This window comes from Sinocyclocheilus rhinocerous, unplaced genomic scaffold (assembly GCF_001515625.1).
Source record: "Sinocyclocheilus rhinocerous isolate Xijiao unplaced genomic scaffold, SAMN03320098_v1.1 scaffold3225, whole genome shotgun sequence".
Classification (NCBI taxonomy): domain Eukaryota; kingdom Metazoa; phylum Chordata; class Actinopteri; order Cypriniformes; family Cyprinidae; genus Sinocyclocheilus; species Sinocyclocheilus rhinocerous.
The window spans coordinates 50,583-63,856 of record NW_015657294.1 but is presented as its reverse complement, the minus strand read 5'-3'; the positions used below and the strand labels follow the sequence as shown (position 1 = coordinate 63,856).

At 37.3% G+C, this 13,274-nt stretch overlaps 1 protein-coding gene across 1 annotated transcript; it reads right to left on the bottom strand.

Annotated features, from left to right (window-relative positions):
- Window positions 1-988: 988 nt before the first annotated feature.
- On the bottom strand, window positions 989-5,985 carry LOC107720934 (macrophage mannose receptor 1-like). Its single transcript, XM_016528765.1, has 2 exons — window positions 5,201-5,985; window positions 989-1,071 (listed from the first exon to the last, which is right to left on the bottom strand). The coding sequence occupies exons 1-2, from the start codon at window positions 5,952-5,954 to the stop codon at window positions 989-991; spliced, it is 837 nt and encodes a 278-aa protein (XP_016384251.1). The 5' UTR covers window positions 5,955-5,985.
- Between the last annotated feature and the right edge of the window lie 7,289 nt (window positions 5,986-13,274).

Below are 13,274 nucleotides of genomic sequence, written 5' to 3'. Positions count from 1 at the left end.
CTTGTTGTTGACATATTCTATTTTAGCTAGATAATGTTAGCTAGGTCAACAAAATAAAAGTCAAAATAATATGTTATTATATACAAGTATAGATTATTGCTGTCAAGTGGAAACCTTGTATCTCCACATTCCATCATTTTTATTTTTTTGTCATAAATCAATACTATTGGTCACACTTTATGTCTGTCGGTGTTCCTTTATCTAGAGTGTTAGTATGGCTGATCCCAGACATTCTAGATTAACGGCTGAAATGATTGTAGAGATGCTGCATGATGAGGAAGATGAGGCCATTCTTAGTCCTGATTCAAAGTCTGAAATATCTGATGCTGATGACCTAGACCAGGGGTGGCGAACTCCGGTCCTGGAGAGCCTCAGCCCTGCAGAGTTCAGCTCCAACCCTAATAAAAACTCACCTGCCTGTAGCTTCCTAGAAACCCTTCAGACTTTGATTAGCTTGTTCTCAGCATCTTGATGTGCCACACCTGTGAGGTGGATGGATTATCTTGGCAAAGGAGAAGTGCTCACTAACAGAGATTTAGACAGATTTGTGAACAATATTTGAGAGAAATAGGCCTTTTGTGTACATAGAAAAAGTCTTAGATCTTTGAGTTCAGCTCATGAAAAATGGGGGCAAAAACAAAAGTGTTGCGTTTATAATTTTGTTCAGTGTAGAAAGCTACAGGCAGGTGAGTTTTTATCAAGGTTGGAGCAAAACTCTGCTGGACTGTGGCTCTCCAGGACCCATATTGGCCACCGCTGGCCTACACCAACTTCACTGAGCAACACCCTGATTACATGGGTGGTGTTACCAATGCATGATGGCTATTCATCAAGAAGCTGGTCAAAGAGCTTGTCATGCCACATATGAAGAGGCGTTTGGAGGGCACACCCCACCTTCAAAACCATATTATAGAGGCAATGGGAAGATGTAGGATAAAAAGCAAAACACAGCCACCACCCGGCCACAAGAAGACATCAGGCAGGAGGGTCAATCGAAGAGGAAGAGGTACAGGATCTGCCCAGCTGCCAAAGACAGAAAAGTCAGCAGCTGGTGTTCCCAGTGCAACAGGTCTGTTTGCAAGGAGCACAAACCTTCAGTTGTCATTTGTGAGGCATGTAAGCTCTGAAATGGCGCTGTACATGTGTGATTTTGTTCTGTTAGTTTTATTTTCATCTATTCTATCATATTCACTACAGACAGTTCAATTTCAGTGTTATCGGTTATCAGTGATATTTGTATGTTATGTGTGACAAAGTGGCAAATAAACATATTTCAAGTGTTAAATGTGTTGATCTAAATAGCTGCTAAAATAATTATCTCTTTATCAAAATCTCTTTATTCTTTTGTTTTATCATGTTTACATTGATGGGTCATTTTTGACCCGTGTGTAAACGTGATGTAGTAACACAAAACCTAGGAAAAAATAAATAAATATTAATTTGTGGTCATTGTAAAAAGATATTATGAATATTTATGGATCATGGAATTTATAGAGCAGGGAATATTAAATGCTGAAACTGATTTCAAAAGATAAAAAAAAGCCCAGCTAAGTTTGAAATAACATGGGAAATGAATACGGGTTTTTAGACCCATTGTCAGGATTCTGGACTGTCTGTGTCATGTTTTGCCCCAGTTTCTGTTCCTGTTTGTCCTTATTTGGTCATGTATTTGGTCATGTTCCTGTCCTGGGCTAGTCTGATTGTCATATGTGATCCACCTGTGTTTCTCCAATTATCCCTTGTATTTAATTTAATGCCTTTTGCGTTCTGTGTTTGTCGGGTCTACCGTTTATGTACGTGTGTTTTCCAGCACCTATTGTGTGGATTTCCCCTCTGTTCCATGGACTAAAGACTGTTTATGTTTACTTGTGCCTCCTGCGTGCTTCCTAAACAGCGTATTATGACAGAAGACCCGACCGAATACAGTCACCTCCGTGTTTTCCCCTCCATTTGTTTTCTCGTTTTTCCCAGTGTCTTTTTTTCCATTGTGTTCCCTGGATGGATGCCCTTCTTCACCCCGAATACCTCCTCCTGCTGGAGCAGGGGGACAAAGCTCTCAAGGACCATATTAGACTGTTCCAGCTGCAAGCAAGCACCACCAGCTACCCGGACGACGTACTCTGTGCGTTCTACGACGCCAGTCTAAAAATCGAGTGCAGAGCGCCGTCGTCCGGAGGCATCAGAGGCCTGCTTCTCCACCAGGTCGCGGATCTGCTTCTCCAGGGCCTCCAGCTCGACCTGCACCGAATGCAGCTCGAACATGTCCTCACCTGCACTCAAAGGTAGACACACATCTGCCATTAAAGCAAGTAACAGTGAGTAAAACAATGGTAATGTGTGTGAATAGAGTATTAGCAATGTAAGCGAGATTAGCGGCAACCACGCTGGCGATGCTAGCGGGCTATAAGCTTATAGCGGAAATCAAAATAAAACTAGTGATAACAAGGCGCTCTGATTGTTTTTGTTGTAGAATACGATAGGGGATATATTCACACGTTATAGAAACGAAAATGGTATATAAAATTTATTTTAAGATAAAAAATAGACGATAAAGAATTAACCTGACGGAGCTCAAACTCAAAACACGCGGCAGCAACAATCAGGATGTGACGTGTGGAAAACAAAGTCCAAATGTTAAGTCACTGTATATGATTTCACATTGCTTTCATATGCAATTTTACCACATCCCCTATTTACAATCATTCTGTTAACACGTGAATGCAGCATCAGTGAAAACAAGCATAGCTTTAGCAACATTAGCCTTACAGAGTGCCAAGAAGCTCTTTCAGAAAGGCAATTTGGGAAACAAACGCGTCACTTACTTTGTCTGGAGCTGACGTTCACGCATGATGCGTTGGTATTGATCCCTAAACATATAGGAGACTTTTTTTCCGGGATATTTCCTTTCAAAATGAAATTTAACCACAGTGTCCTCAGCAGCTCAGATGGAGGGAGTCTATGGAGACTCCTATGTTCGTGCATCCCAAAACACAACACTTGTAATGCCTCTTTAGTGCTGACATTATATATCTCCAGCAGCTAACGTTACAGCAAGGAAAGAGTAACGGCGGACTGCTGCTTCTCACTCAGGTCTGTGTCTATGCTAATAGGGCAGAGAGCGTCACAAATGGGCGGGACTTTTTCCCGTCACTGATGTGTAAAGAGGGAGAATCTGAAACCACTCGTTTGGAGAGACTGTTTATAACTTATTGGGATTATTAAAAAAAATGAGTGGATGGATTTTTACCATTATAGGCTGGTTGTTTTCATACACTGCAGCCACACAACTGTGTTCAAACACCTTATAAAAGTGATTTTTGCATAATAGGTCCCCCTTTAAAAAGGAACAGACTTCTGAGACCGGGACATCTCAAAGTTCAGTGGTCAAAATATCATTCAAATCTCACTTATGATCAATTAATTAAAACAAAATACAGGACACTATGTTTTTGTATGTTTTTTTTTTTAATATTATTATTTTTATTATTATTGCGGGTTCCATGTTTTATTATTATTTATAATTATGATATTTGCAGGTTAACCTAACTGGTTTTAATACAATTCACCAAAAATCACATAATGACAAATAGTAAACAGTAACCATTGCAAAAATCAAACGGATCAAATTGTATATTATAAGATTATAACTTTACAAAAAACGCATTTCAAAAATAAAACAAATTCAAGAACATATGATAAATAAAACTGCATTTAACAAATATATTTGTTAACATTTTCTCATTAATTTCTATCATTTTCACAAACTGTGAATATATAGACAAAAAACTTTTTAAACTTTTCAGATTTTTTTTAAAATTTGTGTTTTCGAAACGGGTTCTTAATATCTCTAATTAGGCACATTATTTTGCATTTTAGGAAGGTGTGTGTGTGTGATGTGTGTACCTGTTTTTCTATTCTGGTGGGGACTTAAACCTAAATACACACAGACTCATGAGGACTCGTGTCACGGTGGGGACCTAGATTGAGGTCCCCACGGGTAAACAAGCTAATAAATCACACAGAATGAAGTTTTTGGAAAAAAAAAAAATGCACAAAGTTTCCTGTAAGGGGTAGGTTTAGGTGTAGGGTTGGTGTAGGGCAATAGAATATATGATCTGTACAGTAGAAAAACCATTACGCCTATGGAGAGTCCCCACAAGGATAGCAAACCAGACGTGTGTGTGTGTGTGTGTGTACTTGTTTATGCTACATTGTGGGGACCAAATGTCTCCACAAGGATAGTAAAACCTGAAATTGTTTACATTGTGGGGAAAAAAATGATTAAAAATAGTAAATGATGTTTATCTGAAAGTGTAACAATGCAAACAGGTTTTCTGTAAGGGGTAGGTTTAGGGTAAGAGGATGGAAAATATTGTTTGGTCAGTAAGTAATAGAAGTCTATGGAAAGTCCCCACAATTCACAGAAACAAACGTGTGTGTGTACACTTTTTACCCAAGTCATTCAATTAAGATATGTGTGGAAATTATGCGCTGACACAAATCTATGTACCAAAAAAAAAAAACAGAAAAAAAACCCAGTATAAAATCTCACATCCTGTTCAGCCCTGTTAAATAATAGCCTACATATGTGTTTCTTTTGATAATTGAAGGCAATCTCTCATCCAGGTTCTTCATGTCTAAAATCGTGGTGCACGACCAAGTAATAAGTGTAGCTCGCAGCTCACTCTGTTGGTGAAAATAATCACCAGACGATTGCTCTGGTAACCCGCAGGATATGTTTGAAAGTCCTGTAAAATGGGTAATTTATTTATTTATTATTATTATTATTATTATCTGTATTTATACAGATAATCACATATTACTGTAGTTATGCTGGATTCACATATACTACTGGGTGGGGGGCTTTTGCAAGATGTTTTCTTGTTCTTGTTGTTTTTGTTGTTGTTGTTTTTGCTGTTGAACTGCAAAATATAAAAAATATATATAGGCAGAATTATAACTTTGCTAAAAGTATTCCTTATAACAAAAGACACAAACATATAAAAATATGTATGAATATAATATGCATTCTCAATTAAAGAAGCTTACATTTGAGGCATATAAAACTACTTGTATCAAAAGAAAATTATATGCAGTTTCTGGAAAAATACAAACGTAAAGATCCATAAACCTAAACACAGTCCACTGTAATTATGCCCTTTCTGGGGAGTTGGGCTTGTGAGACGAACAGGTGGCCTACCTTTTACTGCCTGTGCAGAACAAAAGAAGTTGAGCTTCTCTTCACAATCTCTGTGAGTCCAATCCCTTGTTTGTTTGTCCAGGGCTCCACAACGAAGGTCTCTAGCAGGACACTGGGGCTGTCCTGTCTTAGACCAGGCTGTGTAGTCAAGAACATTTCCATTGACCCAGAACCAGTCCCCTGCTAGAAAGCGCAGACCAGTCCACACATACTTTGTTTCAGCCTGTGTGATTTTCCCTAAAGCAGAATCCATCATGCTAAGTGAACTCAGACTTGCTAGATCATTGTTTTGTTTTCGGCAGTATTCTAGAGCTCCTTCCCAGGCCTCATTCCGCAGCACCAGAACAAACTCTGATATGTTCATACAGAAGAAGGAGTATTTATCATTGCAATCTATGTCTTGTAGTTTCTTATGGCCTTTGTGTAGAAAAGCACAACCATCATTTTCAGGTTGTTTATTACTTGTATCCCAGTTAATATATTTCGCATTTTCACCTCCTGACCACTTCCAGACTCCTGATTCTTTGTAGAGTCCAACCCAGGCATGAGAAGGTTGATGAGCTGCATCTTCCAAAAACTGCTGTTCCTCGCTCTCATTGGTGAAGGTGGAAAGGTCATGAAAATAAGTTTTGCAGTAGTCATTTGCAGAATCCCATGTCATCTTCTCTTTCACAAAGAAATGTTGTTTGAGACCGGAGGAGAGTCCGCAGAGCTCCATGATTAGGAGCAGAGCGAATGTCGTCTTCATCTTCATCCACTGAAGACGTTCTGTGATTTTGTGATAGTGATCAGTTGAAGTTGAGGACAGAACTGTGCATGATGACACTGACTCTCTCTTAAACTGACATACAGACAATGACAAATGAGTGTGATGGTGTGACCAATCACAGCACACCTTCACAGACAAACAAAACGGGTGCATTTAACCAGTCAAATGAACCTCATAGGTAAGAAACTGCGGGCCGGTAAATATGGAATTAAACATTTTTGCATGTGCCCCCAGTTGGTTTCATGCAGTGGTCCCAGAATTTTGACCTGAACAATATACAAAAAACACTTTTTTTTTTTTTTTTTTTTTCAGTGATCAGTTGAGGACAGAACTGTGCATGATGACACTGACTCTCTCTTACTTTAACTACATACAGCCAATGACAAATGTGATGGTGTGACCAATCACAGCACACCTTCACAGACAAACAAAACGGGTGCATTTAACCAGTCAAATGAACCTCATAGGTAAGAAACTGCGGGCCGGTAAATATGGAATTAAACATTTTTGCATGTGCCCCCAGTTGGTTTCATGCAGTGGTCCCAGAATTTTGACCTGAACAATATACAAAAAACACTTTTTATTTTTTTGTCTCCTAACTTTAACAAACAAAAGAAACCGACAAAGAAAGCTAATTTCCACACACAGTCTCCAGCTGTAAAACCATTAGAACATATTTTGCAAAGCTGGAATTTATCTTATTCTTTTTATGGGACTCTCCCTGGCACTCTGCAGAAATACTTAGTTGCAGAAATGCAAATCAGATCTAATAAAGCATATCTTGAACAGCATCCAAACAAACTGACAAGCATTTGCCTTTAGGCTGGGCCATAGCTAATGTACTTAGCTAAGGTAAGATTGATGTAGGATCCAACATAATGAATTAAATGTGTTGTACGTCCCAATAAAAATCACTCTGTTATATATTAAATCATTCCAAGTAGCAGTTTAAAAAGTATGGATAAGGTAAATTCCAGGCGTGCCTAGTCCTGGAGATCTACCTTCCTGCAAAGTTCAGCTCCAACCCTGATCAAACACAGCTTAACCAGTTAATTAAGATCTTCAGGAGCACTTGATAATTACAGGCAGGTGTGCTGAAGCAGGGTTGGAACTGAACTCTGCAGGTAGGTAGTTTCACTGCACTCAAATGCTGTATAATTTTTTTTATGCTATTGTGACAGTAACTGTAAGATCAAAAGCACAACATGAACGTGAAGCCCTGAGGAAGAACTGATGAAGACATTTCAGACCTGATAATGGGTAGTTTTATAAAAGTGAACTTTGCATTCAAAGGCAGAAAATTGCCTCACATGCTGTAACCTATACTGTAGTGTATGTGAGGCCATTTTCTGCGTTTGAATGCAAAGACACCGCTTTTGGGTAACACTTTATTTCAATAGTCCACATTAGACATTCTACTAACAGTAAGTAACTTGGCAACTACATGTCGACTACAGTTATTAGAGTATTAGTAGTCTGTCTGCTTAATATCTTCTAACACTTTATTTTGATGGGTCCGCAACATACAACATACTGACTATAAGAAACTTTGCAAGTATCTTAAGTACGTCAACTTATTCTACTAACCCTAAACCTAACCTAACAGTCCACTCTGAGAGTTAGTAGACCTGTAGTTGCAAATTAATGAGAATTAGTTGACATGTAGTTGACATGTAGTTACAAAGTTACTTCTAGTTAGTAGAATGTCTAAAGTGGACTATCAAAATAAAGTGTAACCAGCTTTTGAAATTTCATGAAACTTTTGAACCTGTGTACTAAAGAAGATACTTAAACTTCAAAAATATGATAACTTCATATTGTATTTTTTACTCTCCAGAGTACCGAGCAATCACTGGACATTCAGAAAATCCTTTGAAGAAGTTTGAAATAGAAAATACTACTACATATCAATTATTTACCATGCAACCATTTTGCATGTATTCCTTAGTTTTAGAAGATTATAGGTGCAGATTTGGGTTTCAAGTGAACTGTGAGTGAATGTAAATGTGTATTCGCAGTGATGAGCCTTACATACATGCATCACAGCTGACATAGCCAAATATTAACCAAAGTTACAAAATTACACATCACGCAAAACACCAACACTCTCTCTGTGTAGCCCCTAATAGCCCTGAAATTGCTGCTGAATGTTTTATCAGTGAAAATAATCTGTACTATTATTATTTACTATTATTTACTTGCTTTTCTTCGCTAAACTTGGAGGCTTGTGTTAAAGTGGCTTCATTTCTAGTGAGTCTAAAGACCTTGTTTAGCTGGTTCAGGTGTTTAATTAGGCTTGGAGCTTGGTTCAGGAGAGTGGTCCTCTAGGAACAGGATTGGACACCTCTGGCATAGAATTACTGTATACACTCTAAAAAATGGTGGGTTGTTTCAACCCAATTTTGGGTCAAATATGGACTAACCCAACTGTTGGGTTAAATTTTGGTTACATTTTTAAATTAACTTTTTAACCCAACAGTTGGGTTAGTCCATATTTGACCCAAAATTGGGTTGAAACAATTTTTCAGTGTACCTCAATGCCCAACACCACTTATTCTACTCAAGGTGATTTTGTGGAGGCCACACTACAGAGTCACAGATATAGTATTTACATGAATGCTAAATAAAGTGATCGGGTCGATGTGCACGTTTATATGTCACAAGCTTCAATATCGGATTTGATCTATTGGCATGCGCACACTGCAAACTTATACAGAGTTTCCCGCTGTTTGCACATACTATTCTCCAGCCATTGTTTCTTTTCTTTGTTTTAAAGAGCAGACTTCATATTCATCTTGGATCCCAATTAGGAGATGATGAACATATGCAGCTTTGTACTGTGCTGCTTATATTTATCAGGCAGTAAAACCACCCATTCCCACGGCCAAAACAAGCCGTCTGTGGATGAGAGTATAAAGTGAGGACTAATGGTATGTTGTTCTGCTTCAATTCACAGACGATGAGTGGATGGCAAATTTTAGAATAACATGACACTTCATTCTACAAAAACAACAGCTCGTTCCATGTGTCATTACGGTATTTCTATGTCATTGCACATTCACAAAACTTTCCAGTACCGGTTTTCAATCCGATCAAATGTTTACGTCCTTTATATCGCATAAGAAAAGGTTTACACCACACCTTCCAATTTCATTTGAATTGAGCTCAATCGGATCAATTAAAATGTTTACATGAAGGCTTTTCCGTCCGATTGAGCCGTCAATATAATTACTTACGTATTTGGTTGCATGTAAATGAATATAGCCATCAATCAGGCTCTACTGGGAAATGGGCAGCACCTGTGGCAACCTGTTTAAAGAAGCTCATGGATTTTGCCTAACCTCACCCTCTCCCTTTTTTTTTTTTTTGTTTGTTCTTCGGGTGGAAAAGTGGGTCATTGGGATGTTTGTTGTTTTGTTGACATTTCTTCAAACTCAGGTCACTGTTCCCAAAACAGTTAACACAGTGAGCTGAACACTTTGTAATTGTCCTAAACCGATTTAGTTTTGATTCATTTCATACAAAATACAAAACATGCAAATAATTTTCTCAAAACAATGTGCACAAAACTCTCAAATGTTTTCACAATAATTAATACAACCAACCAATACTTTAAAATATCTGAAAAAAGGTTTTACACAAATCAAAAACATTTATGTACCATTTGTCCAAACACAACAAACAAAACTCTGTAATTTGTCATTCTATGAAATGAACATGGTATATTTTTGATTTGCCCTAAACTGATAACTACTCGGTTCATTATACTCAACACAGGAAATGCAGTTTTCCTAATTGTTTACACGTTTATCACAATTGCTTTGGTGTAATAGTAAAAGGGAAAGTATACAAAGAGCAAGAACGAATATGCATAATAATAATAATAATAATAATAATAATAATAAATAATAACAGGGGTTGGGGGATAAATAAAGAGGTGTAAGTCTATAAGGTGGTGTAACACTTCCTGTCCTGTAAATGACATTTTTCAGAATTGAAGTTTGAGATCATTCAGGTGCACAATCAAGTTTATTTTGAATGGAACAAGAGCATTGATATGGTCCAGAACAACATCACCAGTCACAAAGGAAGAGGCTTGTGGAGATGTTGAGACAGGAGCTTGTTAAGCATGGATTCAACCTTCTTAAATTTTTCTCCTGTGATGCAAGTGCAGCAAACATGTAGTGTAGATAAAGTGCAATGAAATTCTCTTCCAGATGTAAATGAAAGGCAAGATCAATAATTCAGGGTAACAGGATAATTCATGCATACAGCAAACACGTGTGTGTGTGTGTGTGTGTAAAGATTTGTAGTTATAAACATGTATTTTCATTAGCATATTTGTGTATCAACAGATGAATGTGTTTTATAATCAATAGAGAGCACACCTATAGATTTGATGTTAATATTTACTTTTAATAAATGCATTAGAAAAAATTGCAGTGCTTCATTTTGCAATAAAGTTCAACTGTTTGGTTAAGATAATTTTGTGTTTGGATGGCTGTGCTAATTGTTTTGAGAACAAGTACATTGCATTGGAGAAAAGTGTCAAATCGATTGAGAAAAACTGTATTAATACTCTAAAGCAATTGTGATAAATGTGTAAACGATTAGAAAAACTGCATTTCCTGTGTTGTGTGTATAATGAACCGAGTAGTTATCAGTTAAAGGGGTCATATGATGCGATTTCAATTTTTCCTTTCTCTTTGGAGTGTTACAAGCTCTTGGTGCATAAAGAAGATCTATAAAGTTGCAAAGACTAAAGTCTCAAATCCAAAGAGATATTCTTTATAAAAGTTAAGAGTCAGCCACACCTACCTAAAACGGCTCGTTCTAACACGCCCACACATTTCTACCTCACTATGTGGGAAGATTTGCATAACACCGCCCAAATGTTCACGCAAAGAAAGAAGGCGTAACTTTTATTCTCGCTGTAGTATTGTTGACGCTGCAGCCATGTCGTGAAGACGCTGTGGTTTAACCCAAATATCCAGATGTGTGCAGCACATTTTATGGATGACTGTTTACTGATCCTGGTAGAGTAGACTACAATGCCGGCTGTTCTGACTCACAGATTGTAAGTACGTGTTTTATATTTAAAGTTTTTATATTTTTTATATTTAAAGCGAGCAAGTTTTTGGGCAGTGTAGAGTAGGGCTTGTTGTTTGTCATTTCTCCGATCACAAATGCAGACATAGCTGGCCAATCACAGCACACCTTGCTTTTCAGACCGATGGAAAATATACCATGTTCATTTGATAGAATGACAAATTACAGTTTTGTTTGTTGTGTTTGGACAAATGGTACATAAATGTTTGTGATTTGTGTAAAACCTTTTTTCAGATATTTTAAAGAATTGGTTGGTTGTATTAACTATTGTGAAACCATTAGAGAGTTTTGTGCACATTGTTTTGAGAAAATTATTTGCTTGATTTGTAATTAGTATGAAATGAATGAAAACGTACTGAATGAAATCTGTTTAGGACAATTACAAAGTGTTCAGCTCACTGTGTTAACTGTTTTGAGAACAGTGACCTGAGTTTGGAGAAATGTGTCAAATCGATTGAGAAACTGTAAATGTTGTTTACATGGAATCCTTCTCCTTGTTCCCATTGCAACACGGGCCAGCAACTAGTGAAAGACATTGCCACTTGCTCTCATCATGTCACCAAGTGAAACGTAAATAGGACTTTACCACACCTCTTTCCAGAGACCTTGACATTAGTGTATATTGTCAATAAATGATTATTGATCAATAAATAGAAATTCTCTCAGTGTAACAGCTTACATATTAGTATTAAGTTGTGCTCCAGTCATGTGTAATGATATTACATGACTGGTGTAATGGCCACATTACACATGACATAACATGATACAGTAATTTTTCAGATGCCGCTCCAGTAAAGCAACATCCATACAGGATTAGTCCTGAAAAGCATAAACTCTTGAGCAAAGAAGGCCACAGGAGAGGATTTATGAATGGAAGTGATGCAACTGATGCTGGAAGGTTACGAGATAGCAACAGCACGACAGATGCAGTGCATCCAAATTTCATTAATTGTACCCATATTTATACTATATAATTGCTAGTTTTACTTGATCTTAGTGCTGCGTTCGACACTATAGATCATGACATACTCATAGATCGATTACAAAACTATACAGGTATTTAAGGGCAGGCTTTAAGATGGTTTAGATCCTACCTGTCCGATCGCTACCATTTTGTTCATTTAAATGGGGAGTCATCTCAATTATCACCAGTAAAATATGGAGTGCCACAAGGATCTGTCCTAGGTCCTCTGCTATTTTCAATATACATGTTGCCCCTAGTTTCCACTGTTATGCTGATGATACTCAACTATATATCTCAACAAGATGCCAACCCTGAAACAACTTACAGAACTACCACATTTTGCTATAAGTTTGATTGCATCATAATAATTGCTGTTAATAGTGTTCATCTTCTGTTTGATTACGTCTTTAATTGATTTTTCCGTACATTTCTGCCATATGTACATTAACTGACAGTCACCACTGATAAGCTACCACTAAATATTGTAGAAACTTAATTTGCTGTAAAGTTGCTTTGCAACGATTTGTATCGTGAAAAGCGCTATACAAATAAACTTGAATTGAATTGAATTGAATATAAAACACTCATTTTTTAACAGTCACAAATTAAAATGTATTACCTACTCAAACAATACTCAATTTCAGATGCACCTCTGAAATGGTTGTGTCAGATGAGAGAGACATCCAAAATATGTACTGTTGGGGTTAGTCCAGGACCATGTCTGGGAACCACTGGATTAAGGTGTTGACTGACCACATTCCTTTAGCCTTCTTGCAGCGTATAGTTGCAACACCAAGCAGCATTTGATTAGATGGATGTTAGTCTTATATTTGACAAATTCATCACATTAAAGGGAAAGAGGACATTTTAGTCAATGTGCGTCTCATGTGTAATGTCATGCTATGTACCAGTTTGTGACCATCTTGTCAAAATTTCTCACTGTGGATTGTTTCATGAACATGGCATATAGTGATTTAATCCCCATTTAAGAGTAGGTATATTTTCTTTTTTATTAATATATTTTTAGATTACAATATGTATTTGTCTTTTCCCCAGTTTTGTTAGAGTATGGCTCAGAGTACTTTTTCTTTTTGATTAAATAAAGATTATTTAATGTTCTGTGGATGGAGGAGTTATAGCCCTGCCACTTTTTCTTCTGTTTTTGTATGTGAATTCCAGGGCGGAGATGCAGCTCCTTTGTGGGTGGGGCTCCTCTACAAAAAAAAAAAAAG